The sequence below is a fragment of the Penicillium hordei genome, assembly GCF_028827395.1.
Source record: "Penicillium hordei strain IBT 12815 chromosome Unknown utg000002l_segment0_segment0, whole genome shotgun sequence".
Lineage (NCBI taxonomy): Eukaryota > Fungi > Ascomycota > Eurotiomycetes > Eurotiales > Aspergillaceae > Penicillium > Penicillium hordei.
In genome coordinates, this window is record NW_026623143.1 from 2,140,817 (window position 1) to 2,165,840 (window position 25,024).

A 25,024-nucleotide genomic window follows, 5' to 3' on the forward strand; every position below is an offset into this window, starting at 1 on the left:
AAGGTCGCTAGGCGCAGCTATCGTTTTACTACGTGATCAGTCTGCTGCAAATTTACCGGAATGCTTTTTCAAATATGTTTTTAACCAAATGCAGAACCAGAAATGAAATTCGTATGGATATCTAAGGAATATTCACATCCTTGCATCGTAGTTTTATATTATCAATAGATCACAATCTGCTTATATTGTTTTAAAAGGCCAGGTCCTGCTTCAAGGTCTCAGCAGTGGCTTTCCCATGGTCTTCCGTCCTTCCAAATCCTATCGAGCGGGTTAGAATACGTAATGACTAGAATTCCATGCAAAGAACGACGGAGACTACATACCTTGTGCACCTGAGCAATGTCCTCCAGTGGATATATTTTGTGGATCTTGGTCTTAAGCTGGCCTGACTTCAGTAGGCCGAACAGCTCATTGGTGTATGATTCAAATTCTTCGCGGGTCTGAATGTATCCGAAGAGCGATGGGCGAGCAATCTTGACGCACTTGGGGGTAAGTTTCCTATTAAAATATCATGAGTATCACTAGCCAAGTCCAGTGCAGAGGGGGAAAGTCCATACGCAAGAGGAAGCGGGGGTACAGGCCCGCTAGCATTGCCAAACCAGACGATAGTACCCTTGCGCTTGACAGCCTCCAAGCTTCCTTCCCAGGTATCTTTGCCAACAGAATCGTAGACAACATCGACACCACGACCACCAGTAGCTTCCTTAACAATTTTAACCCAGTCCTTACCCTCCTCGCTACGGTAATCAATCACCACATCGGCACCAAGGCTCTTCACAAGCGCACACTTCTCTGCGCCGCCGGCGGTACCAATAACATTGGCACCCATAGTCTTCAAGATCTGGGTCATAAGGAAGCCAGCACCGCCAGCTGCAGCATGGAGAAGAACCCAATCGCCCTTCTGCACGGGATAAGTCTCCTTTGCGAAAGCAAGCACCGTCAAACCGCTCAAGAATGAGGCCATGGTATCCTCATCACTGATCCCCTCGGGGATCTTCGCAGTCTGGGCCGTGGACACTGCAGTGTACTCGGCATACCCACCAGTAGACAACCATGCAACTCGATCACCGACCTGGAAGCCAGAAGTCCCGGGACCGACAGCAGCGACAACACCAGCGCCCTCGCGGCCCAAGATCTCGGGCTTGGGCGCGGGGTATAGGCCCGTCCGGAAGTAGGTATCGATGTAGTTGACACCGGAGATGTTGTTGCGTACTAGCAGCTGTCCTGCTTTTGGGGTAGGGACTGGGTATGAGGTCTTGAATTGGAGCACTTCAGGCCCGCCGGTCTGCTCGACTACTACGGCCTTCATGGTTGTCGGGACGGACATATTGCGGATTGGAGTGAATTGGTTCACGAGTGGAGGGGAAATGTGATTTCGAAGTACTGTGAGTCGAGAACTACTGCGTAGAATAGAGCGAAACATAATAAATAAGTAGATTGGGGGTGAGGGGGAATATTGGAGAACATGAAGGCCATCGGCTTCACATTTGTCATCGGATCCCCGCAATCTCCGGCGGAATTGTTGCGTTACTCTTCTTTTCCCTTCGCTTCTCTTTTTGAAATCAACGGACTCCAATCTTATTATCTATATGGAGTGTGCCGTATTCAGATTTGACAATGTGCTTTATACTTCCCAAGCCCAACATTGACATATCAACTATTCGAATATTCCGAGGTGTTCGCAGAAATATGACGCCATTTCCGTCGGGTCCTCTCCTGTCGGAACAAGGGTATACTTGATATCATGCAACATAGCACTGCAACACAGTGTTTTTCAAGTGGAACAAATGATATCTAACAGGTTCGACGCCCCCCCTTCTCTGACTGAAAATCTATGGCGCTCAGGTAAAACCCCTCGTCGGATCTACTGTATTAGCGCTTCAGTCCGTTACAAAATCAACATGCAAGCCACCCGGAGCCCCATGAGGGGCCAATCCCCCACGACCCACGAGCCGGCATGTCAGTTGGTCCTGGCTCTGCAGGATATAGCGCCGACTTTGTATCATCTGCCGCTTCATCAAACCTTGGAGAATATCTCTCCCCCGCTCCATACACTGGAGACACAACGCAGGTCATTATCCTTTGAATCGGTCACTTCAAGTTTAGGACCAGTTTCCTAAACATCAGCCCCTGAGGAACCTCGAGATTTTCATTTGTTGCCCAATATGATCCAGTGGATCTGAATTCTAAATAAATCGACTTGAAACGCAACGGCAGTACCCGGAGGTTCCACTTCGTGCCCAATAGTCAACAGGCTGCCATAGCCACACCCCTTGGTGATGACGGTGACTCGACCATTTGGTTCACGGTTTCCACCTGCCATCCTTGCCTTGTGATTCCTCGTCAGCCTGAAGCTATTCTTGTTTGTATTTTTGCTCTTGCCCAATCACTGAAATGGCCTATCAGAGGTCTATTCTCTCGGGGTGATGCCCGATGCCATCCACCGACGCTTATATACCCTTGTACATCCGGCTTGCGCACGTACTTTAAAGCGAGCATCTTTGTCTACTTTCATGAAAATTTTTCTCTCTCTCTTTCATACGTACCATAGCTTTCTGCCGCTCCCTGCAAATTTTCACTTTTCAAGTCCGACTATTTATACTATGAACCATATTTCTCGAGCTATTCCACGAGACGTCAACGCACCAGGTTAACGTCCCAAAACAATCATATTCCCTACTATCTGTTTGGCCAAATCTTCTTTTTTTCTTTTTTCTTTTTTAAAGATGGCTCCCTCTCGGAGCTCGCGACGAGCACGATCGCAATGGCCTCCAGCGCCCTTCGTTGAGGAAGAGCCCCAGTCCCTCATGAAGGAGCTAAACGGTCTATCCAAGCTTGGAGATAAACCGGGGGTCGATGGTGTTCATACAAGAGGGGCTGTTGATCAGTATCCCATCATAGTCTCTGCCAATTCGCCCCCGCCGCCGTCTACCTCCCCTGCCAGTGTTCCCAGCGTGTCTGGGCTCGGGAGTGTGTCTTCGGATGAAAGTGCAGGGCCAATGACACCGCCTGCTCAGGAACCGATCTTTCGGAACACCGTCAGGTTTGAGATGGATGAGAGGCCAAAACGTGCGCCGCCCTCAACTGCAAGCCAACCACGCGGCCCACCCCCTCGGCCTCTCGCCCAGCAACAGCCTGCCCATGAGCTCAATACACAGCGGGAAACCCAACTGCCATCTCATAGCCGGGATGGCACTTCCAACAGACACAGGCCGCCAATGCAAAACACGTCTGGCTCCCGTGGGCTGATTGCACCGGATCGCAGTGGTGCTCGAGCTCCCATGCATGACAAGACCTGCCTACCCCCGCCCAAGTCTTCCATTAGTCGGTCCAACAGTGCTAGACATGCACCTCCGACAACACGACCAATGCCAGAACGCTTTCGACGGGAGCCTAACTCGGGGTATTTGTCCGATTCGGCCACCACATCCAACAGACCACCTTCGCACCAGCCACAGGCGCCTGTACCCACGGCCCCTGTGTCAGCTCTGCCGAATGGGCCCACCCTTGCAGAACGCATTGAGGAGAAGCTTCGTCAGCGACAAAAACAGCGAGAGTCGGGATCTATGTCAGACCCGGAGGTACGGCAAATGCCAAATGCGAAGCCTGTCAAACTGGATCCTCTCAACATCTTTTTGCCCCCTCCGCCTCCTGCTCCTGCTCAAGCCTCGCATTCACCTTCGCGTGGGCCTCAGCGCGTTCCGATCCAACCAACACAACAGGAAGTGCCCCCGGCTTCACGTGCCCGCGCAACATCGGTGACAATGCCACCTACCCGGGAGATGTCTGGCTCTCGCCATCCATCACGGCCACCACCGGAGATGATCAAGCCTACATCAACCCAAGTCGCAATCCAACTCAACACTGACAGGTCACTGGCTCATCCCGCACCCACTCGACCCCCGGCAACATCTCCACAGCGCCCCAGCTCAGTAGGCCTGGGCCTCTCTCCATGCCCGCGAACAATCGCCGTAGCAGGCTACCAAGATTGGTATACGCTGAAAGGCCTCACTCACCTAGACATCTGCCCATCCTGCATGAGTCAAATCGCACACTCCCGGTACCGAGACTACTTCATCCCAAGCCTCTCAAAGCCAGCCGGGCAAAAGACTCGATGCGCCTTCGCCAACGCATGGACCCGTCTCGCCTGGGCCCAGATGATAAAAAAGCAACACGACAGCCTAGAGCTCCTGTACCAAATGACCCGTCCACCACCCGGTACCCGGTCCTGTCCCGGCCGCATCGTCGCCGAACAATGCTGGCACCGCATCTACGACCCCGAAACGGGCAACGACCTCCCAGGCTTCCACGTGTGCAGCAGCTGCGCGCGCAACATCCGCATCCTAATGCCCAGCCACCGCGAGACCTTCCAGCCAAGCCCAGACCCCACCGAGCGGGTATGCGACTTTGTCACGTCGAGTCCGCGATTCGTGAAATTCATCGATCTCCTCGATGCAGCTGCTTCACGAGCTGAATCGGACTCCTCACGCACCCGCCGCCCGGATATGCGCGAGTTCCTCAACTACGCGCGGCGCAAGGTCGTGCTGCGGGATTGTCGTCGTGATCGGCCTGCTCTTAGTACGTGGCACTTTATCCCATCGTTGCCGGAGTTGTGTGTCTGCGAAGACTGTTATGATGAGGTTGTTTGGCCGCTGGCGAGGTCGAATCATCCTGTTGCATGCATGATCACGACGAAGATGCGGATCTTGCCTGGTGACGGGCCTGGTCGGACTCGTGAGGCGAGTTGTCAACTGTACTCGCCGCGTATGCGGGCGAAGTTCCGGGAGGCGGTTCTTAGGGATGATTTTGGGTTGTTGAAGTCTGTTGCGCAGAGGAGGGTTGAGGCCGAGAGGCGGTTCCTTGATCGGAGGGAGGAGTTGCTGGTTTCTCAGTCGAAGGGGTATGATTGTGATGAGGAAATGAGGAAGGCTGTTGATGAGTGGAGGAGGTGGGAGTGATGTTTTATGATTGTATGGTTTCAGGTGCTTTGATTTCTGTAAATGCATGTATACTTGGGAGAATTGGGGTTGTACAATGATTGGAGTTTTGTTTTGTACGGTACTAGCGTCACTATCATAGCATAGCATATATATAGGAGTCTACTTAGGTAGAACATAGCCCTGCTATTACTCATACCAATTTCATGCCGGAATCCGGTGTTGAAGTCCGAAATACTAGCTGGTTGTTATACTATCCTAACATTTGCTTCTTCCACTGACTCTGGATTGACCTGTCCAAGTGTTTAGATAATATCGTTGCCGGTAGTCAAGGCGAATGGTTCTGGTTGACTACTATTTGATGGAGAAAATGACATTATATAGTTGGTCTATTCTCTTAGGTGCTCCCGTCGGATGTGATAATGCAGTCTATTGTTTTAGTCTATTGTTTTAGTCTATTGTTTTAGTCTATTGTTGCTGTCTCATTCCTTCATGTAGACACTGGAAGGCTCTTTCCAAGTAGAAAGATCTACCCTTGTCATGTGGACACTTTGGACGGTCTCTATTTGTGACTTCCCCTTTATTTTAACAGTATTCCTGAATTTATCCATCGCCCTTCGTTGATTGTCTCTTTGACTTCCTCTCATCCTCCCTTCAACGGCCTAATCCCTGATCCATCAAACGATCACAATATAAATCTCGAGGGAAACCAGAAAAGAATGACTTGGACTCCACCGAACAGAGATCCTCGCAATCTCGTCCCAGCCGGCTTGGGCCCTATGTGGTCCCGTCGCCACGGATACCCCAGACAGATATTGCCAGACATTGTGAAGGGATTGACCCAGAATTAGGGCTATCTTGAGCGAGTTCCATTAGGACCCATCTATCCTCTGGATCTTCCATTACCTTTTCGAAGAAGGGAGGATTCCTTAACAACCATGTTGACGTGTATTTGCCAATCTACCGACGAACACCCCTTCAGTCCTGCCTATAAGGCAGGATCTGATCCCCTGTGCGACCATATCAACTACCACTCCAAACTTGAACGAATGGTTTCCTCTCCGCGAGCTTCATTCGCGACACAGCTAAGCTGCATACAAGAAAGGCGAATGGCTCGCAGCGAAACTCGCCAGCGAGCACACCAGTTTCTTAGCTGGCAGTCCGACTTCCTGGGCAAGGCTCTTTTCCCCTTAATGGCTTTTTTTTCGCTCCATGAGCACGACAGTTGGTGGTGATAGCGGATATGGACCTGGGATTTACACAACTCGCTCACTGCAACATCATTGAAACTATATGACTAGCCGGGGTGTGCTGTTCTTATTTTTCAAAGGCTAGGCCTTCAAAACACCAACCCTTGGGAGTGAAAGTGAAAATGACCGGCGTGTCATCACCAATTTCTGGTCTATCTTTCTTTCATCCATCAGACACAATAGCCCAAATCCCGCCTCAATGGCAAGCCGATATCAACGAGGGTCATAGCTCACGACCTTGTCCGAAAGATCGATCAAGGACAGGTCAGGTCCTTATCCCATCTGCCCTAAGTGGTGTGCATTAGTTACGCAGGATGTGGGGCATTGGTCTCGCTTTTAGAGGTGATCATCTGGTGTCAGATCAGTTACCAATGTGAACCATTACACAAATGTCTACTTGTGGATAGACTACATGACATCTCAAAGCTGAAGTCCGAAGACGTGGTACGCTCTCACATGAGCTACTCTCTGAAGAATAAGGCAACCAATCGGTACGATAATGAACTGACCAGCTTGGAAAAGGAACCGCTACGCGTGCTCCCCCTTGAAGGCTGGTACAACGAGCTTACCGAACGATGGAAGCCACCACTGGGGTAAGCCCTCCGGAAGATGCATATCACTCATCTGGTTTGAGCAGGGCAGTATTGGGAGGTATGTGGAGTCCCATTTTCAGGAATGACTGGGGATATCCGTTTATGGATGACAGAGAACAAAGGCATTTTCGTTAGGCCCAGCCTCCAGGTGTTAAGGTGCTTTGCTCATGGATAAAAAGGAGACAAAAAAGAAAAAATATATTTTAGAACAAAAACCGGTCCACTTGGCTCATTCAACTGCGTTTTGTCCATTTTTGTCTGCTTTTTCTAGATTACTCCCACATTTCGATGGGCTATTTCTTCGTGTCACCAAAAGGTCAACAGAGCCACCTCTTCAGTAAAACAGAAGCCCATGGGTAGCTTCATTTAGTAGTATGTCGCCATGTACGGAGATCCACGCTATTGTACAAGATTATTGCCTACATGCACATTGAATGCACACCCGTAGAATGATTGTATGTAATAACGAGCCACAACCCCATGCTAAGTGAAATATAAACCCCCAACTCCATATCCGAAGAGTAGATGCAAATATTTAATGAGAGCAAGAAAAAAAAATGCAATGCAAAGAAGATCTCTATCCCACCAATCCAACCAACTCCCCAGGCCAACGCTTCGCCCAAATAATAGCGCGTGGAGGCATTCTCCCACCAACAGGCGCAAGAACACGGATCTTGCCCTTATCCGCGTCGACATCGGCAACATACAAGAAGCCCATGATGCTCGCATCACGGACTTCGGCGGGGGATGCCGTGGTAGGTGCATGAGTGATTGCAAGGAGGGTGTTTGCCAGAGCGGAGGGAGCGGGTGGAAGAACCTTCTTCAAGGGGACGATGCTGCCGTTGTTGGCGTTGGCGTTGGAATTCGCGTTCTCAGTGGACTCTGAGAATGAGCCCACCACACCAGGGAGGGGGGCAGCGCGGTCCGGGTCTTGTTTTGTTTCTTGCGGTGTGTAGTCATCCATGCCGCCACCGCCGGGGAGGAAAGAGTCGCCCGTTCCCAGCTGGGAAGGGTCGTATTCGTCTTCATCCTCATCATCTGCTGAGGAGACGGTGTAGTTGTATACGGAGAGGGAGGCGAAGTCAAGTTGCTGTGCGTGGGGAGAGAGAGTAATGGCGGAAGATGGCGATGAGGAGGGGATAGGGTTACCGAAGAAGTAGGAACGGATTTGGGACTCCCGTGTTGCCTTGCGGAAGGCGTCGTCGCGGTCAGCACAGCCACCCGATTTGGAAAGCTTGACGACTGAGATGTGCTCGTCGAAGACAGCGGCTGTTGCGCTAGAGGTGGGCTTGTTGTCATATTGTCTAGCAACGGTGCTGTACAGGCGCTCCGAGCCTAGTACCAAGATTGTTGTAATTGAGAACTCTGTAACAATGTGGTTGATCAACTCCATTGTGCCAGGCTTGTCCGTGCCCAGGATTCCGGGCGTATCGACGATAATTCCCGTTTCGCGGGCATCTTCGTCTTCGGCCATCCGCCCCGTGACAGACAGAGCTAGACGGGAGACGACAGGTCGGTACACGGCGCCTTCGCCATCGAGCGGGCTTTGCATCGGGTAACTATACACAAGCGGCAGCTTGACAGGCACGGGGCTGGGCCCGGACATGGGACTGCTTCCCCAGCCATCTTCGACATCCAAAATGGTACGGAAGGCAGTGGCAGTCAGTGTACCAGGGACACCGAGCATGCCCTCCGTAGGGTCGAGGTTCACGACCAACGGCTGACGGCCGATCTTCGTCGCATAGGCGGTCAATATCTTAGCCAAACTGGTCTTTCCGGTATTTTCGGAGCCGAGAAGGAGCACCCGCGGACCATCCTTGCCTATTGATTGAGCTTCTTCTCGCATTGTCTCCAGCGCAAAGTGGACGTTGGCATATTCTACCATTGGTGTTTCCTCAGCCGTGTATTCGCTTTGGCAGCCTCCTGCACCATGACCGACTATCGGGGTGACTCCATCAGAGGTGGTTGATGCTGTCTCGACCGCAATGACTTCAAGTGCGCAGCCATGCCATGTGAAGATTGCCGCTTTTGTGCCAGTGAAAGTGTAGGTTTGGGATTCGGCAAGCTCTGTTCCGAACAGTTCGGCAGTTCCATTGAGAAGCTGCACAACTTGAATCAGAAGTATCCTAATCATATCAGAGAATATAACATACCTTTACTTTGATAATATGTCCAAAGGCGACCTCGAACCGCCACTCCGAACCTGGGGTCAGGCTGATCTGTGATGGTGGTGCTGGTGCCTGCGATCTTTCCTCTGATGGCTGCGTTAGCTCGAGACCCGGGAGCGACATGTTATCAGTCAATTTCAGAAGCCTCGGAATATGTGCAAATGGTGAATGGGGTGAAAGAAGTATTGGAATTGTTATCGGGTGCGGAGCTTCAGCATAATTGTTTTGCATGTTTGCATTAACGTTACTTGGCCGTCATTGGCTGGTTGGTGTGAATACCTCGGACGATGTAGACAAATATTGTTAAGACGTAGCTCGTGTCAATGTACACCCAAAGGATAATGAACTTTGCTATAACATTCACATTTCCCTAGTTAGTCGTATATCCTACATTGTTTGATGTTTTGAGCAATACTACTACTCTATGCTCACCAGCAGCATATTCAAAAGTTTCTGTTATCAATTGATCAATGTACAGATTATAACCCTACAGGAAACACAAACTAGTAACATCAAAGCATATCACTGTCATTGAGCGAATCGTCCTTGACTACTTGGGAAACTACCACAGGGCAGTAGAAAGTGGGAGAGGGAGGGAGTTGGTATCAGGAGAACAAGGGTAAGGGGCATGAAATGAGCTAAGAGGCAATCCAAATAACCAAGTCTGGCGCAAAACACAGGGAGAGGGAGGGAGGGGGAGGGCAAAATATTAGAAAATGGTGTCAATAACAGGCATAGGGCACTCGGGATCGCCGGCGAGGAATATATTTATGATAACGACAAGGGGAATTTGGCATCAGAAGTGAATATTTGGGTAGCTGAGCTGTCGCAAGCGACAGACACGCCGAAAAGAGACCAAAATTCCAAACAGACTGGACTTTGTCACGCAAAACCTCATCCTGTTTAGAAAAAGTATGGGATAGAAGCCCTAGATATGATGTTAGCGTTGATTCGGGATATTCATAGCACAGAATGACTTACGCCAGAGCAAAGGCCACGGAGACACCGAAGATAGAGCGGTTGCGGACACGCTCCTGCTTGAGTCTGTTCTCGAGCACCTTGGCTTTCTTGGCTCGTTGGGAGGATTCAGCCGATGTCTCTTCGTCGTCATCCTCCTCGGCCTTGCGCTTGATGGTCATCTTGGCAGATGTCGATTCGGCAGTAGCGCTTTCGGCTTGCGCCTTGATGGCTTCTTCCACCATCTCCTTGGCCTGGGCAATCATCTCTTCAGTCTCCGCAGCAGAGGGCACTTCCGGCAGACTGATAGGCATATCCAGAGAAACAGTAGTGTGAGTGGACTTGACAGCATCAGTGACATCGTCAGCCACCAATACCTCGACGGTCTCCTCCTGTTCCTTGATCTCTTCTTTCTTCTTCTCTTTCTTGTCGGCCTTCTTCTTTTCTTTCTTTTCCTCTTTCGTCTCCTCCTTGGTCTCCTCCTTTGTATCCTCTTCGGGTTCCACGGCAGCAAGTCTTTGTGCCATGCCCCCTCTGGTCTTCTTTCCAGGAGATCTGCTTGACGTGATTTCTGTTTCACCATCCGCAGCGCGCAACTCGGGTATCGCGGCGGAAAGGGCTGAAGCTGTATCTAATGCCGACTGAAGGCTAGCGTTTGCAGCCTTTGTAGACGGAGTGCTAGTAGCATCCTTAGTGATGCGGGTGCTGCGGGGCTTCCGAGGAGACAACAACTTCTTGCTCGGAGAAGCGGACCGACCTCTGCGGTTGCGCTGCGACACGGGCGGCTCATCGGAGGGAATTTCGAATTTCGGCGGGGGGGTGATATGCTTCTTTGCGCTTGAAGGGCTTTGAGCAATGTCCGTTGGGTCCAACAGTGCGCGCACCCAGTCGTACATTTGGTATTCCTTGGAAAGCTCAAGGGCTAGGTATAAAGTCAGGATTTGTTTGATGGAGAGAGAACATCCTGGGCAGAACATACCAAATGTCGGCGAGATCCACACATTGCCAGCAACTTCCTCTTCGCTGGTGTACTCGCGAGCTTTCAGATACTCACGCTCTGTCCGCTCTTCGTCGGCCTTCGCCCATGGGAATGCAATTTTGAACATTCCAGTCGCGCTAACAAAGCCATCCTTACTACGGCGCTGTAACGATGAGGCCCGAAGTCAGTGACCGTTGGGTTTCAAATATTAGATAAAACGGGAGGTCTCACCATCAAAAAGTAACTATCTGGGTGTTGTTGGGGGTGGGGAGGGAAGATTTCAGAGCCCTCGAGGTCCTTGGGCAGCGGAGCACGGAGGTGAGCATACTCAAACACGCCCAGGTTCTCGGGCTTGGTTGCGTTTGAGGTGCCAATCTGAGCAGGCTTGACGGAGAGGTTGGTTTGTCCAAGACGACGGCGGGCAAGGAGCTCATTATCTGTAACCAAGGGTAACGCGAAATCGTTAGCGATGGCCTCGAGGCATTGGGGGAGCACGAGCCGGGTAGATAGCCGATGCGCGCGGTCGCGCCACCACGCGCCAGTGTTCGAACTTACAGGTAGGAGCAACCTCGATCGTGATGAGCGGATTAAACTGTTTTGGAAGTGTTCGCGACATGGTGGGGGAATGTCGAATGAAGTGGAAATGAAGATCTTGCGGATGACTTGGAGGGAAAGATGCGCCAACGTTGGCCACGTAGCAGGCGCGTCAAGCGACAAAAATCACAAATCAAATATTACCACCGATAAAACTTGTATCTTGGCAAAAGAGAAGTGCAACCAAAATTACGATTGATAAGGACCAAAAAAAAAAAAAAAAAAAAGACAAGATAAAGAAGACAATCAGGAGAGATGAGAGGATGCGAGTCGCGAATAATTGCGTCGTTCTGAAGCTTGACTTGTTCCGGTAAGGTCCGGTAAAGAAATGGTCATGTTTGGTAGTTGAGGTTTCTGGTTGGTTAATTGAATTGATACAGAGTATCCAATATACCCCAATGTATTTTAATTGTTGGCCCCGTGACCTTGACATTCCGGGCCAACACTTTCCGGCTTTGGACTTGATCTTCATCCTTAACAGAGTCCAGTGTGTCTTTGTTTACTATGCTTATGGATAGTGCTTCTGAGTATATATGTTGTATGAGTATGATTATATACATGCTGAACCTACATACTGCATTGAATTGCTACTAATCGTTATACAAATCCCCCCTTTTCCACACGGAATAAATATAGATATATATATTGGAAATATATGTGTACATACGCATCTACCAATACACGTTATATTCTCTTTGCATGTTTTCACATCCTGCAATATTGGAATCAACAATCGACAACAATTGTATATTTCTTATCAACGTGGGCAACTACGTTTAGTTGCATGGTCATCGGCCCCCACACCCCGAGTTGGGGCATAATTGGGGTCTATATAGTGTGGGATCATTCCAATTCCCTACATCTATAATCTATACATTGTCAGTAAAAAAACAAAACGTGGCCCATAAAATTCCACGCGATGTAAATACTCCGGTTAAATATAACCGTGCAGGATCACCGGTGCGTAAACGTGCATACAGAAGTGGGAATCCGAATAGCCTCGCCCCTCTCCCACCGCCTTTCCACCCCCACCAAGGTCTCAGGAGACGATTCGAGCTTTAGCCCTTTTGATTTTTCTTTATTGTTTCGAGTTTTGACTTTGTTTCTTCTTTTTCTTCACTGCCCAATCAACCCCCCTTTTTCACGATATCACTTCCCCAAACTCCAATCCTTGGTTCTGTGTCCCCCGCCTTCTAAATCTGTAAACAATGGCCGACCACCACGACGATGAGCTCGCTTCCACCACCACCGAGGGTTTCAAGGTCGGAGAGAAGAAGACCCTCGATGAGTACAACCAGCTCGGTGCGTTGATCGAATTACAATTCATTGGCAATGTCTAGCCCTCGGTTATTTCTCTGCTAACCGTCTATTATTTCCCCCGCAATAGACAAGGACGATGAAGCTATGAACCGCTGGAAGGCCTCTTTGGGTCTCAACTCCGGTGAACCCATCGCCAATCCCAATGACCCTCGCAAGTGCATCATCAAGTCTCTGGCTCTGCGAGTCGATGGACGTGAGGATGTTGTTATCGACCTGTCCTCCCCGGGCTCTGTTGACAGCCTGAAGGATAAGCCTTTCACGATCAAGGAGGGCTCTAAGTTCCACATCAAGGTTACCTTCCAGGTCCACCATGAAGTCCTGAGTGGCCTCAAGTACTTGCAGGTTGTCAAGCGTAAGGGAATTCGTGTCAGCAAGGACGAGGAGATGTTGGGCAGCTACGCACCCAACACTACCTCCAAGGTTGACTACTCCAAGGAATGTGAGTATTTAACACTGGCTTCTGTTTCCTGGTTTTTAAATCTAGCTTTTACTGACACTGATCCCTTCTAGTTAACGAGGAGGAGGCCCCGTCTGGCATGATCGCCCGTGGCCACTACAACGCTGTCTCGAAGTTCGTTGATGATGACCAGCACACTCACCTGCTGTTCGAGTGGTCCTTCGACATTGCCAAGGACTGGTAAACTTGAGTTGAGAGCGCTATCTCGTTAAGTTATTAAGCGGCCGTTTGTTTTCAAAGCGTGATGAGTTTCTTTCTTTGACAAAACTGTTAGAGATGCGTCCCACTGGGCTGATGCTTTGGATCCCAGTTTTATTATTTATGCGTCATACTGAGTCTCAATTGTTGGTATATGGTATTTTCATTTCACATGCCAAGTAGCACATCTAGCTGTTGGTGAATGCACAGCTTTATCCGAACTCCTGTCTAGTGCGGGGGGTAAAAAAAAAGGAAATTGAAATACATGAACATTGACATCAAACAAAACATTAACAGTAACCAATGGGTATCATGAGAAGATGCAGAGATTCACAAGAAGTAGTCGACCATTGGGCTAGAGCCATCCTTGATCTGCTGCTGCTGCTGACCCAGCTGTTCAAGGCGGTGGGCATCGTTTTCGGGTGCAGCGTCAAAAATATTGAAGAAGCGCTCCCCAGAGTCGCTCACTTCGAGCACACTAGCCAAGTTTCCACAGCGGTAGCAGTAGTTGGGTGCACTCCAGACCGTGCTCAGACGGTCATCGTAAAGAACCTGGTACCCTTCTTGGCATAGTTGATGTGCGCGCAGGATGTGGGACATGCTGTTCACCTCTAGGAACTTCCGCACAACCTGTGCTCCAAAAGTGTATCCAGCACCGCGGGGTGAGAGTGAGAATTCGTCGCGTTCTGTGTCGGGGTCGGACCAGACCAAATCGGCCATGGGGCCTTCGTGTGGGATCTCGCGGAAACGGTCGATAATCTTGATTTGGTCGATTGAATGGATGGAAGGTGACAGGCCGCCATGTACACAGAATATCTCGTCATTAATCACGACACTCAGTGTCAAAAAGTCGAACATGTCGGTGAAGTAATGCCAGACATTGGCATTACCGTATTTGCGGGCGCACTCGGTGTAGAAACCGTATGACTGGGTGACGCCGCGCGACTCGTGGTTGCCGCGGATAAGGTGTACTCGTTGGGGATATCGCAACTTGAGACACACCAGAAGTGAAATGGTCTCAACACTAAAAAGGCCGCGGTCGACATAATCGCCTGTCGATTCTCTTATCAGAAAACACTTCACAACAAAAGCGAGCAACAATATGTTCAAAGCCGAGGCCTGCTTTCATCCTTGAACAGAGCGTCCTCCGGGTGTGACTAACCGAGGAATAGGTAATTGGTATCCGGACAGAAGCCGCCGATCTTGAAGATCTCGATCATATCAAAAAATTGGCCGTGGATATCGCCGACCACAGTGACCGGAGCAGCAATATGTACGACATTGCTTTCCTTCATCAAAAGTTCCTTCGCTTTGAGGCAGATCGCCTCGATCACCGAATCTGCGAGTAGCTCTTTTCGGTAGAGCCGGGCGATGCACTCATCGAGGTCGATATTTGCTATGAGGCAACAGGTTAGCATAACTTCAGAGATAATTATATCCTGGAATAAAAAAAATAAAAAAAACCATGCACTTACTCGGTAGACCAGGCATTGTGGTGAGATGCAGATACAGTGACTTCAAGACAAACGAGGGACAACGACTCCTCCTGGAGATAGTACTTCTTAACAAATGACGGAGAGCTCCCTGTACTTGGTTGGTGTGTCAAGATAGGCGAGTGTAGAGAGCTAAAGGAAAGTAATATTCGAGAGGACGAAGGACGAAGGACGAGGTCGAGATGAAAGGTTAAAAAGACGACAATAAAAGAGATGGGTGCGTCAATCCAGCAGCAAGCATCCTGAGTGCAGCCAATCCTCGTTTCAAGTGCGGAGGGAAGGCTCTGGAATTAAAGATCGAGGCGACATCAGAGCCGAATTGCGGGATGAGCTCAGGCACATGAGAGCGGTTATACCCACACCGCTTTTGTTCCTGGACGCCTGAATTTAAAGCCCACAATTGACCAACTGGCCAACTACCAGAACGACATAATACTTTTCTCAGCCTCCCCGGCCAGCAATTTGCGGTCTACCAGCGATTGAACATAACCCCTGGTAAGTTAATTGGCTACAGCTAGTAGTTTTACACTATCCAGTTCAGCGCGTGACTAGGATGACAAACATTCTAACACACAAGAGAACCGATCTGGGCCAAAACCCTCTACAGATTCCCCTAAGTTGACTACCCCCAATTCGGAGCCTTATACAATATAATTTTAGATATAATTTTGGCGTCCAAGTCATAGTATCCAGAAAATTCAGTGTAGTAATATCGGGCACTTGCTTCCGTTGAGCACCTTTGATTTTCGATATCTAGTTGAGGGAGTTATTTCTCTGTTGAAACCTATTTTCACTATGCACAGACTTATAGGCTCACCACGAAGTGTTCATGGCTTTGGTGCTTTCTGTATATGATGTACAAAAGAAGGACACTCATCGCTTTTAGCGTTTTGGGCGGAGTTCGGGAAGCGCCCCGCACCGACCCCAACTAGGTTTAGCCCAGTCTTGGCATTAACCATAAAACAGATCGCTGGGGGAACTCTTGCAGCGAGACGTTTGGTCCTCTCGAATCCCACTAGCAGGCCGTAGAGCAGCTTTATTAGTGAAACAACACAGCCCCTGGGCTATGGCGATGCAACGTTTCCTATGCCTGTGCCGAGTATTAGGGCTGAGCGTCATCATTCAAGTGTCCATACATAGGTCTCCAGTCTGATAGAACCGAAAATTGAATTGAATGTCTTAAAAACCTCAAACATCTACCTTGACTTTGTCCCACTGCGAAGTGGTAACCCTTCCATCTTTGATCACAGCCAGAATGTGCTCCACTCGATCCAGAATGGTGATATCCTCCAGCGGGTTTTTGTTCAAGATCAAAAGGTCTGCCACAAATCCCTCATGAACCTGACCAAGCCTATCCTCCTGCATAAGAAGACGAGCGGCGTTGACAGTAGCACTGCGCAGGATCTGCAATGGAGTCAAAACCGAACTGCGCACCGAGAACTCCTTGCTCTGAGCAAAATGCATCGGACCAAGAAGATCAGTTCCAAAGCAGACGGTCACCCCCATGTCAACAGCCATCTTCATAGACTTCAATCCCTTGTCAAGAACCTCCTCGTTCTTGGCAGCGCCATAAGCAGACAGGAAATCCATCTGCTTAGACATGACATGCGTAATGAGCGTCGGAGTCAAGAAAACATCCATCTTAGCCATCATCTCCGCCGTCTCAAAATCAATAAGGTTCCCGTGCTCGATACCGCGCACCCCAAGCTTGATAGCCTGTTGAATCGCTTGCGGTGTGTAGCTATGACTCGTAACATATGTACCCGCGTTCCGTGCAACAGTGACAATAGCCTTAATCTCTTCATCCGAGAACTGCACATGTTCGATACGGTCGGTGGGACTAGCAACGCCACCTCCGCCCATGATCTTGATAAAGTCCGCTCCCTGGCGCAGCTCCTCGCGTGCATACTTGTAGCACTCCGCTGGGCTATCGACGATCCTGCTGATTCCGGAGATAGAGCCACCACAGCAGAGCTGGGTATCGTGGGATCCGCGCAAGTCGCCATGTCCACCGGTTTGGGAGAGTGCGTGTCCAGCGATGAAGAGACGAGGGCCTGGGATCACACCGTCCTCGACGGCTTCTTTGATTGCGAGACTTGCGCCGCCACAGTCTCGGATTGAAGTGAAGCCGCGGTCTAGCATAGATTTGAGCACGTATGGCTGCCGCAGGAGACTGACCCGCTCGCTCATGTCTTTGTAGGCTCGTAGATTGGCTTCACCGGGAACTACTGCGACGTGGACATGGCAATCGATTAGGCCTGGGCACAGGTATTTTCCGCTTAGGTCAATCACATTTTCTTCGGGAAGGTCACCTGTAGCGGTAGTTGAGTTGGCTGTGGCGATTTGAATGATCTTGCCTTCTGAAATGCGGACTGTAGCATACTGGATCAACTTTCCCTCAGTTGGATCAATAATGGTGGCGTTCACAAAGACCAAAGTTCTTTGAAGGTTGAGCTTCCAGGGTTTGATAACTCGGGAGATGTCCATGTTTGTAGTATATTCCTCGCCGATTTTCTTTGGGGAATGTTGTATGAAAACAATCCATATCCGACTAGGCAACCATGTCTCTCAGATAGGTATGGTAGCACTGCAGGAAAACGTAATGAAATAACATATCTCAGCTTTTAACTGGCAGTCCGGGGAGTTCGGGGAGACCAGACCTTTATATAGAACCCACGTTCCGCCTTGGCTGTTTTGATGTCAGCGGGCTCTGCGCTAAATTCGCTGGATCCTATGTTAACGAGCCTCCCGCGTTGGAGTTTGTTGATATAGCCAGTTAAAAGCAACAAAGGTGAGGGACAACATGAAGCGATTATCCTTCGGTAATAAAGCTCACTAGCCGCTGCTTGGCATCGTGATGATTCTCCCCGCGTTATTGACAGAAGATCCTTTGCCTAGACACATGGGCAGTGAGCATGTCTGCGTAGGCAGATAGTACGAAGGAAGAGGTAACAACGAAGTTCTCATATAAACTGTGGAACTGGAGTCCTTATGTAGCACCCTGAGACCAAGTTCTGTTCAACAACCTTTTAAGTGGCCATACAATGAACCAAAATTACTCTAAAAAAAATCCTTCAAATTCAAATTTCGTATTTTCGGGGTATACCCAAAAGGTTGTCCAAACAAGCCGCGTCTATACATGTGGCCATCATTCGAACAAGTTATCGAAGCAGTTGCTGTGCTTCTTTATGAACAGCTTCTGTTTCAGAATCAGTCTCTTCTTCAGACTCATCATCTTCCTCTTCTGAGTCAGACTCTTCTTCCGAGTCCGTCTCCTCTTCCTCTGAATCAGTTTCGCCTTCCTCGGAATCCGTTTCAGATTCTGTCTCGGTTTCCTCTTCCTCCTCTTGTAGCCACTGATCAAGAGTCTTTTTCCCAGCCGGGTCTAAAGGCATAGCTGGACCGTTTCGGGCCCGACTTGGAATAGAAGTGGTTTTGTGTTCACGCAGTGCTTTGTCAAGGCGGTCACCTGCAGTCATGGAGGTGGTGTTGCTAGATGTGTCTGGTTTCACATCTTCGGTGCGGAGGCTGGGGTTGGGTTCCTGGCCAGGCTCAACCCAGTCTGGGAGATTCGTGTAGCCTCGAAGTCCGTGGTAACCAGCATCGGGGCCAACGACGAGAGTAGCGGAGCCGATGAGCAGGTCCTTGCGCGTCTCGGATGGGCTGGGGGCATGGGGTACTGGCTTTGGTGCCAGGAGGAGAAGGTTGGCAAGTTGGGTGGAAGAGGGTGTTTCCAAGAGGCTCTTGTAGAGACGCGCCCGGTCACGTAGGTCGTAAGAGGTGTCATAGCGTGCGAGAAGGAGGAGATACCTCCATAATAGCGTAATACGGTCTTCGGTTGCTTCTTCTGTTTGCTTCGGTTCAGCACCGTCATTTTCTTGGCGGCTCTCCTCTCCTTCAGTTCGCTCGGCATCTTGTGATTCATCGTTCCCATTATCAGTCCATTCGTTGTGGAACTCTTGCTGGGACTTGGCGGGAACTTCAGGGAATGGCTGCGATGCAATTTGTTCCGGCTGTTCCTTTGGTGGATTCTGCAAAAGATGGTGTAAATACACCTTAGCACCAAGGAGAACAATTTGCTGTTTGACAATTTCCATCTCATCTGCGAATCCTTTCATTAATATGCGGAGGACATCAGGCGCAATATTGTTCTCTGGATCAATTCCAGCGAACTCGCCAACCAGCCAGATAATGGTAGCTCGTGCGTCTGGGTGGGTTGTTGAGCCCAGGTGCTTGACAAGCTGGAGAACAGTATTTTTATGTGAGGCTGGATCTTGTTGGATCAAGTGACGGATGACAGTTAGTGACTCTGACACAAGGTTGCCGTCTGGACTAGATATCTGGCCGAGAAGTATCCGTAGGCACATGCTTGCGGTACTTGTGTCTGCTTGCGCGCAACGCCCAATGGCTCGTACACTCTCTCGTACTAGCTCAGGATCTGTGCCTTTCGAAAAGTGCTCTAGTTCGCTGATTATGACTCCCTTCCAGTGTTTTCCACAATGTGGGAACAGGATAGTTAATACCTCCAGTTTGAGGCGCCATATATGCGGTGGGTCGTTGGCGTGGACAAGGAAATGGGCCGTGTATCTCGCGAAAGGCTTAGGAACCCTTAGAGCAACGGCAACAATGTTGTACAGGGCGATGAGTTGCATGTCCTCTGGGGTTCGTAAGAGAGCCACAAGGGGACCAACTGCTGTCGCAATATATTCTGATGGAGCAAGGTAAAAGAAGCAACGGACAACGCTGACAATGACGGCGGAGTTTCGACTCTGCAGTAGAACCTTGCAGGCCCGGAGTAGAAGCTCAAGATCAGGATCCATTACCGGAACTTCGTACTCTTCGACATCATCCTGGTTATCCTGTTGCTGCTTCTCATCGTCATAGAATGCCGCCGGGGCTGTGTGCTTGACCTTCTGAGTTCGTTGAGGGAAACACTTTCGCGCATAAAATGTCAACAGGCGCAGCGTTGCTAGCTGGCCCCATTCATCCATATCAACCAGCTTCTTGACTAAGCTGCGATAGTGCTTGTGGATTAAGTCAATCTCCTCCGGACACAAATCCAAGAATGCCGCGACTGCGGGGCCGACGACGAAGTATTGAGAATCACCCAAAAGTATCTCAAGATATCCCATCAGTTGTGGCAGCGTGTTCGGGTCCAGACGATAACACTTTGGAATAGCCAAAGCAGCCGCTTTGCGCACGTGTGGACTCATATCTCCACATCCTCTCTTGATAGCCAGCGACACAATCTGGCTGATCACCGGAACCTGAATTCCCGACATAGTCCGAAGCGCCATTGTTCGAACCTGTGGGCTTGAATCTGTCAGTGATTTCTGGATCGCGTTGATGGACAGTAGTGCCAGATCCGGCTCCGCCTCCGCATGATGGACCAAGTAGATGTAGACCAATTTCTTGACTTCGAGGCTGGCGCTGGCCACATTCTTGACAACCGCTGAAAAGAAAGTAAGGGAGGGCTCGGACCGGTACATCAACTGTAAGAACAAATTGGGTTAGCCATTGCGTTTTCAATAGTTCCTGTTCACGGTCCCGTACCGAGATGACCCTCCGCATTCCATCCAGAACTTCCCGCTCATGGCGACTATCAAGGAGCTTCTTGATGTGCGCGGGGCTGTATGTTCGCGAGGTATAGTCGGTGCTTGAGGTCCGATTGATAGCAGCGGACTGGGCAGCCTCTAATGTGAGCTCTCGAGCTATGCGCACAGTGACGTTCCATGGTCAGTTCGGGCCGAATAAAGCGGATTGCAACCCAACCCGACATACCTGTTTCCAGCATCGAGGATATCCTGGAAATTGTTTCCATCTTTCCAGTCTCTGAGCGCCCAGTCCAAGGGTTTTGGGTGACTCGGAGGAAATGGGTGAGAGGTGAGGGGAGGAAAGGCGGAGCAGCTCCGCGGAAGTGAAGTGGATGATGCCGCAATTCTTCGCCCGCCTTCGACCTGCAACATCTGCAACATTCTACTATTTACACACCACCTGACGAAAGATTCACGACCACCATGGGGTTTTGTGGTTGACGGATAATGAGTTGAATATGAAATGATTGATTTCTCGTTGATGATCTCGGAGGGGCAATAAGTGGGAGCTACAACTAGCTATTTGAAGTAATGAGTCCAACGTTCACGATCGCTCACCGCGACTTGGTGTCCGATCTCCTGCAGCAACTACTCGAAGGCAATTCAGATACCCATCTCATTGTCTGTGCAACCAGAGACGAGTTCATGGTGCAACTCGCAGCAGCCATTCGCTCACAGCGCGCTGACCCAGACACTGCCACGGGCCATGGCCTACTTACAAAAACCATCGGGTTGCTTGCAAGATCTAGCAAAATCCGGCTGGCATTCTGCCCGAGTTTAGAGAGTCTTAGGGCATACCTTGCCGTTTTAGGTCCTGCTGTTGATGTGACTATTGAGGACGGGTCGCTTTCCAATGACCGACAACTCCTTGCGGTTCTTGATATGATAGCCTTGCATGTTACGACTTCGGAGTTCTCGGCACAGGGACTTTCGAGAACACTTGCCTCTGTCGTTGAGGCTTCCGCCAGAGCGGGGATGGATCTCCAACTTTATGAGTGCATGGATGCCCTGGACCCTTCAAGTGCCGTTAGGGGAAGCAAGCTATGGGATGCGAACGTTCCTTTACTGAACGGGTCAGTTCGAATGCGATCGGACCAAAGTACCTGGGGTGGACGAGGCGTCACCGTGAAACGGGTTGCCGAACGTTGGTTTGAGTTTGAATTTGACCACCATTGAACGGGAAAAAACTGGAACACGCTTAATGCTGAAATCAGACATGATATTGTAACATAATAAAACTCCTAAGAATGGATTTGTACTGTCCGGGTATCCTATAGCTGACCGCTGAACTCCTGTTTCGCACATAAATGACAACTGATTGATCATAGAGACTTCTCCATCTCTGTCATGTACAGCTTGATATGTGACTCTAGCTTTAGGTACTGGTCGTGGGCTGACTGAATCTCGGTCTCGATGTTCTCCTTCAAGTCGACCATCTAAAAAGAGTGGTTAGCAGTGGTTCATCCTTATGACACAGGGTAAAACATACCTTCTTCTCTGTCTGTTCAATGCGAATACGCCTCCGCTCCATATCGCGTTGCTTCTCCGCACGTTCCTCGCGGAGTTGTTTTTGAACATTTCGAAGTTCTTCCATGCGTGCCTGCGCAAGTTCGGCTTTCTCCTGTGCATTTTTCTGAAGTGCCTCAATCCGCTCAATCCAACGGGCTAGTTGACGCTGCAGGAGCTTCTCAGTCTGCTCGACCTCGCGGACGCTGTTCCCCCTGTCCGAGATAGCCTCCGTAGTTCTAGCAGCACGAGACTCCTCTTCGTCCTCTTTCTGCATTTCAGCTGAGATGTCATCGAGCAATTTAACACATCCCTGGACATCGTTGGAAACCACCGTGAACGTATCGGACGAGGTCTGCAATGCGCGTGCCCGCCTCTCCATAGCATCAATGGAGGCTTTTTCACGCATCAGATTCTCGGATAGTTCAGCCAGTGAGGACTGGAGAGTAGCCGGAGACTCGAGCACATAAGGCCGTAGTTTCTCCGCTTCTTGTCGAGAACGCACGGTTCGTTCGGTCTTCTCTTCCAACTGCTGCTGCCGCCGAGCTCTTTCAGTCTTAACTCGATCGAGTGTCTCTGCGACTCGCGACTGCTCCCGGCCTAGTTCCAATAGCCGCGCCTTGAGCGCATCGTTTCGGGAAACCTTCTCCCTCACATGCGCTTCGTTGGATTGGAGATCCTGTCGCATCTCCCTCAGTCTTAATTCCATTTCCTGATTTTCCGCAAGAAGTTCGTCAATGCGGGATTTCGTTTTCTCCGTCTTATTGAAGTGCTCGTCAATCACAGGTGTTTGCGATTCCCGGAATCGAACGAAGTTGATCAAGTACGAGAAGATTTTGACGAGTCGCTCGTGCGTCGGTTTGGTCAGGTCTGTGAAGGTGAAATCGTTGACACCGCACTATTCGGTATCAAAACATTAGTATATTCTTCAGGGTTTTTTGTGGTCATTGATGAGCAAATACCTCCGCCAATAGCTTTCGGAGCATCATGAAGAAACCCATGAGGTTGCGGGTGTCATTGGGAACTATATCAGGGTAGTCGCCGCATATATCTTCTGCAGCTGCATGCATCGCGGGCTCCACTGTCTCCCGGGTCGTGTTCATGAGCAGTTCTGCGAACCATTCGAACACCATCTGGATTTGCTGGGCGTTTGGTTTAGCCAAGTCGGCGAGGGTGAACGGTATACCGATATCGTTGATACATCCTGCAATCTCTTTGTCGGGCTATTTTGTATTAGTACCGGATGCAAGCTCGAGCAGAAATCAAGCTCACCAGACGCATGAGGGCGTCATTCTCGTCCTCCTTCTTGCGACCTCGACCGTGGTGCTGGTTTCCTTGAAATTGCTGGCTCATACGGCTGTTATACCCCATCGCAGTAGAGTTGCGCGACATGATATTATGGGAACCTGTCACCAGGCAAGGGGCTTATTGACAAAGTGGGTAGGCTAATTGTTGTTGATCGGAGTTGATTGTTTACTTGGAGACAATCCCGCACACCGCCCGATCGGGGTTAGTGCCTGGAGGGGCATTATGCAAACCAGACAAACATAGAATTCATGACTCTTTCTCTTCCTTCTATATTGCTTTGTTCTCACTTTCGTATCTTCGACACTCAAACAGCATGGCTTCTACCACCTCAAATGCGGCTGTGGCCGATGCCAAACCATTTGAGTAAGTAAATCGCGCTCCCTTGGACCCTTCGCATCTGCTCACTGTTCCTTCAGCATTGTCGCAACCTACAATGAGCTCCTCCGATCCGATGCCGACCTTACGATGCCTATCGCGGCCATTGAAGCTCTCGTCCTTCTTCTCACACAGTCAGCCTCTTCAACGATATCAGAGACCTTAGATCTACTCGAAAAATCTACCGCGCACCTGAAACGATCCATTCCCAACCCTATCGGTCTCTCTGCCGGAACCGATCTTTTCCAACGATACTTGATTACCACACTACAACGCCCTGGACAACTGGGCCCCGCAGGAGATTTCAAGGCTATCCGCACACATCTCTTGTCAAACGGACGGCTGTTTATCCGTCGCGCTAAGGAAAGCCGAGACAAAATCGCAGCATTCGGGCGTGGCTTCATTCGCGATGGCAGCACCATCCTCACAAACGGTGGCTCCCGAGCTGTCGCAGCACTATTGCAAAAAGCCGCAGATGAGGAAGGTGGCCCTTCGGCTGTGCGGTTCCGCGTTATCTATGTTCTGTCCTCGACTTCCCGGGATTGCAAGCACCCGAATGAAGAACCGGAGGGTATGGAAACAGTCCGTGCTCTGAGAGCAAAGGGTGTGCCAGTCTCAACAATTCCCGAGTCCGCGGTGGCATATTCTCTCGGCAAGGCTGATATGGTTATTGTGGGTGCGGAGGGTGTTGTGGAGAATGGAGGTATTGTGTCTCGCATGGGAACCTACCAGATCGGTCTCCTTGCCAAGGCTATTGGCAAGCCATTCTACGTGGTAGCAGAGAGTCACAAGTTCGTTCGCTTGTACCCTCTTGGTCAATACGACCTGCCAATTGAGCAGCAAGTTCTTGAGTTCAAGTCCGAGGAAGACCTTGCAGAGGAGCGCAAGCAGCAGTCCTCCGCCGCTGACACAAATGGAGACACTTCAATCAAGCTACCACTCTGCGACTCTGTTGATTTCACTCCCCCTCACCTGATCTCCGCACTTATCACAGATAGCGGTGTCTTGACTCCCAGTGCTGTCAGTGAGGAATTGATCAAAATCTGGTTCTGAAGAGAACACATGTCATAGCAGCCTTTTCTGCTGTAGATTTCCCAACTTCTCAAAAAGTTTTATCAAGATGATATGGCGGGGATGAATTTAATGTGACACATGCATTTCATACGGCCCTACCATGTGGAAGAATCATCTCCAGCGAACAAGACGAGATTGCCCCTCTTCACACATCCAAATCTAATGTGGATATCTATCACATTATCTCCATTATGCAGCACAAACACAAGTTGCAGGGACAT

General features: G+C 50.0%; 11 protein-coding genes across 11 annotated transcripts; 4 read left to right on the plus strand and 7 right to left on the minus strand.

Moving 5' to 3' along the window:
• Positions 1-210: 210 nt before the first annotated feature.
• N7537_004098 (quinone oxidoreductase family protein) lies at positions 211-1,423 on the minus strand (the record flags this gene model as incomplete). Its single annotated transcript, XM_056895156.1, has 3 exons — positions 211-258; positions 324-498; positions 558-1,423. 3 exons carry the CDS (start codon positions 1,421-1,423, stop codon positions 211-213), a joined length of 1,089 nt encoding a protein of 362 aa, XP_056754904.1.
• Positions 1,424-2,726: 1,303 nt separating this feature from the next.
• N7537_004099 (uncharacterized protein) lies at positions 2,727-4,958 on the plus strand (the record flags this gene model as incomplete). Its single annotated transcript, XM_056895157.1, has 1 exon — positions 2,727-4,958. The coding sequence occupies one exon, from the start codon at positions 2,727-2,729 to the stop codon at positions 4,956-4,958; it is 2,232 nt and encodes a 743-aa protein (XP_056754905.1).
• Positions 4,959-7,357: 2,399 nt separating this feature from the next.
• Positions 7,358-9,071, minus strand: N7537_004100 (cleavage polyadenylation factor subunit CLP1; the record flags this gene model as incomplete). Its single annotated transcript, XM_056895158.1, has 2 exons — positions 7,358-8,881; positions 8,934-9,071. The coding sequence occupies 2 exons, from the start codon at positions 9,069-9,071 to the stop codon at positions 7,358-7,360; spliced, it is 1,662 nt and encodes a 553-aa protein (XP_056754906.1).
• Positions 9,072-9,824: 753 nt separating this feature from the next.
• Positions 9,825-11,536, minus strand: N7537_004101 (KilA-N domain-containing protein). The gene is made up of 5 exons (XM_056895159.1): positions 11,440-11,536; positions 11,116-11,321; positions 10,885-11,047; positions 9,930-10,827; positions 9,825-9,876 (listed from the first exon to the last, which is right to left on the minus strand). The coding sequence occupies exons 1-5, from the start codon at positions 11,498-11,500 to the stop codon at positions 9,852-9,854; spliced, it is 1,353 nt and encodes a 450-aa protein (XP_056754907.1). The 5' UTR covers positions 11,501-11,536; the 3' UTR covers positions 9,825-9,851.
• A 1,150-nt stretch (positions 11,537-12,686) lies between these two features.
• N7537_004102 (rho GDP-dissociation inhibitor) lies at positions 12,687-13,439 on the plus strand (the record flags this gene model as incomplete). Its single annotated transcript, XM_056895160.1, has 3 exons — positions 12,687-12,780; positions 12,866-13,237; positions 13,309-13,439. The coding sequence occupies 3 exons, from the start codon at positions 12,687-12,689 to the stop codon at positions 13,437-13,439; spliced, it is 597 nt and encodes a 198-aa protein (XP_056754908.1).
• A 344-nt stretch (positions 13,440-13,783) lies between these two features.
• N7537_004103 (serine/threonine-protein phosphatase) lies at positions 13,784-14,944 on the minus strand (the record flags this gene model as incomplete). The annotated part of the gene is made up of 3 exons (XM_056895161.1): positions 13,784-14,505; positions 14,616-14,849; positions 14,929-14,944. 3 exons carry the CDS (start codon positions 14,942-14,944, stop codon positions 13,784-13,786), a joined length of 972 nt encoding a protein of 323 aa, XP_056754909.1.
• A 1,190-nt stretch (positions 14,945-16,134) lies between these two features.
• Positions 16,135-17,433, minus strand: N7537_004104 (metal-dependent hydrolase family protein; the record flags this gene model as incomplete). Its single annotated transcript, XM_056895162.1, has 1 exon — positions 16,135-17,433. The coding sequence occupies one exon, from the start codon at positions 17,431-17,433 to the stop codon at positions 16,135-16,137; it is 1,299 nt and encodes a 432-aa protein (XP_056754910.1).
• Positions 17,434-18,107: 674 nt separating this feature from the next.
• N7537_004105 (AP-3 complex subunit beta) lies at positions 18,108-20,740 on the minus strand (the record flags this gene model as incomplete). Its single annotated transcript, XM_056895163.1, has 3 exons — positions 18,108-20,438; positions 20,500-20,657; positions 20,728-20,740. 3 exons carry the CDS (start codon positions 20,738-20,740, stop codon positions 18,108-18,110), a joined length of 2,502 nt encoding a protein of 833 aa, XP_056754911.1.
• A 331-nt stretch (positions 20,741-21,071) lies between these two features.
• Positions 21,072-21,716, plus strand: N7537_004106 (uncharacterized protein; the record flags this gene model as incomplete). The annotated part of the gene is made up of 1 exon (XM_056895164.1): positions 21,072-21,716. One exon carries the CDS (start codon positions 21,072-21,074, stop codon positions 21,714-21,716), a length of 645 nt encoding a protein of 214 aa, XP_056754912.1.
• Positions 21,717-21,765: 49 nt separating this feature from the next.
• On the minus strand, positions 21,766-23,517 carry nuf2 (kinetochore-associated Ndc80 complex subunit NUF2). The gene is made up of 4 exons (XM_056895165.1): positions 23,319-23,517; positions 23,009-23,269; positions 22,030-22,944; positions 21,766-21,976 (listed from the first exon to the last, which is right to left on the minus strand). Exons 1-4 carry the CDS (start codon positions 23,436-23,438, stop codon positions 21,863-21,865), a joined length of 1,410 nt encoding a protein of 469 aa, XP_056754913.1. The 5' UTR covers positions 23,439-23,517; the 3' UTR covers positions 21,766-21,862.
• A 150-nt stretch (positions 23,518-23,667) lies between these two features.
• N7537_004108 (translation initiation factor eIF2B subunit alpha) lies at positions 23,668-24,782 on the plus strand (the record flags this gene model as incomplete). The annotated part of the gene is made up of 2 exons (XM_056895166.1): positions 23,668-23,717; positions 23,771-24,782. The coding sequence occupies 2 exons, from the start codon at positions 23,668-23,670 to the stop codon at positions 24,780-24,782; spliced, it is 1,062 nt and encodes a 353-aa protein (XP_056754914.1).
• Positions 24,783-25,024: the final 242 nt, after the last annotated feature.

What these genes read in the sequence shown, in the direction of transcription:
- N7537_004101 (XM_056895159.1), bottom strand. Translation starts at nt 11,500, where the DNA reads ATGTCGCGAACACTTCCAAAACAGTTTAATCCGCTCATCACGATCGAG. An exon ending in GATCGAGGTTGCTCCTACCT is followed by an intron (nt 11,322 to 11,439) that starts GTAAGTTCGAAC and finishes CCTTGGTTACAG; the next exon opens with ATAATGAGCTCCTTGCCCGC. An exon ending in GTGGATCTCGCCGACATTTG is followed by an intron (nt 10,828 to 10,884) that starts GTATGTTCTGCC and finishes CTTTATACCTAG; the next exon opens with CCCTTGAGCTTTCCAAGGAA.
- nuf2 (XM_056895165.1), bottom strand. Translation starts at nt 23,438, where the DNA reads ATGTCGCGCAACTCTACTGCGATGGGGTATAACAGCCGTATGAGCCAG. An exon ending in ATGACGCCCTCATGCGTCTG is followed by an intron (nt 23,270 to 23,318) that starts GTGAGCTTGATT and finishes AATACAAAATAG; the next exon opens with CCCGACAAAGAGATTGCAGG. An exon ending in TTGAACAGACAGAGAAGAAG is followed by an intron (nt 21,977 to 22,029) that starts GTATGTTTTACC and finishes CACTCTTTTTAG; the next exon opens with ATGGTCGACTTGAAGGAGAA.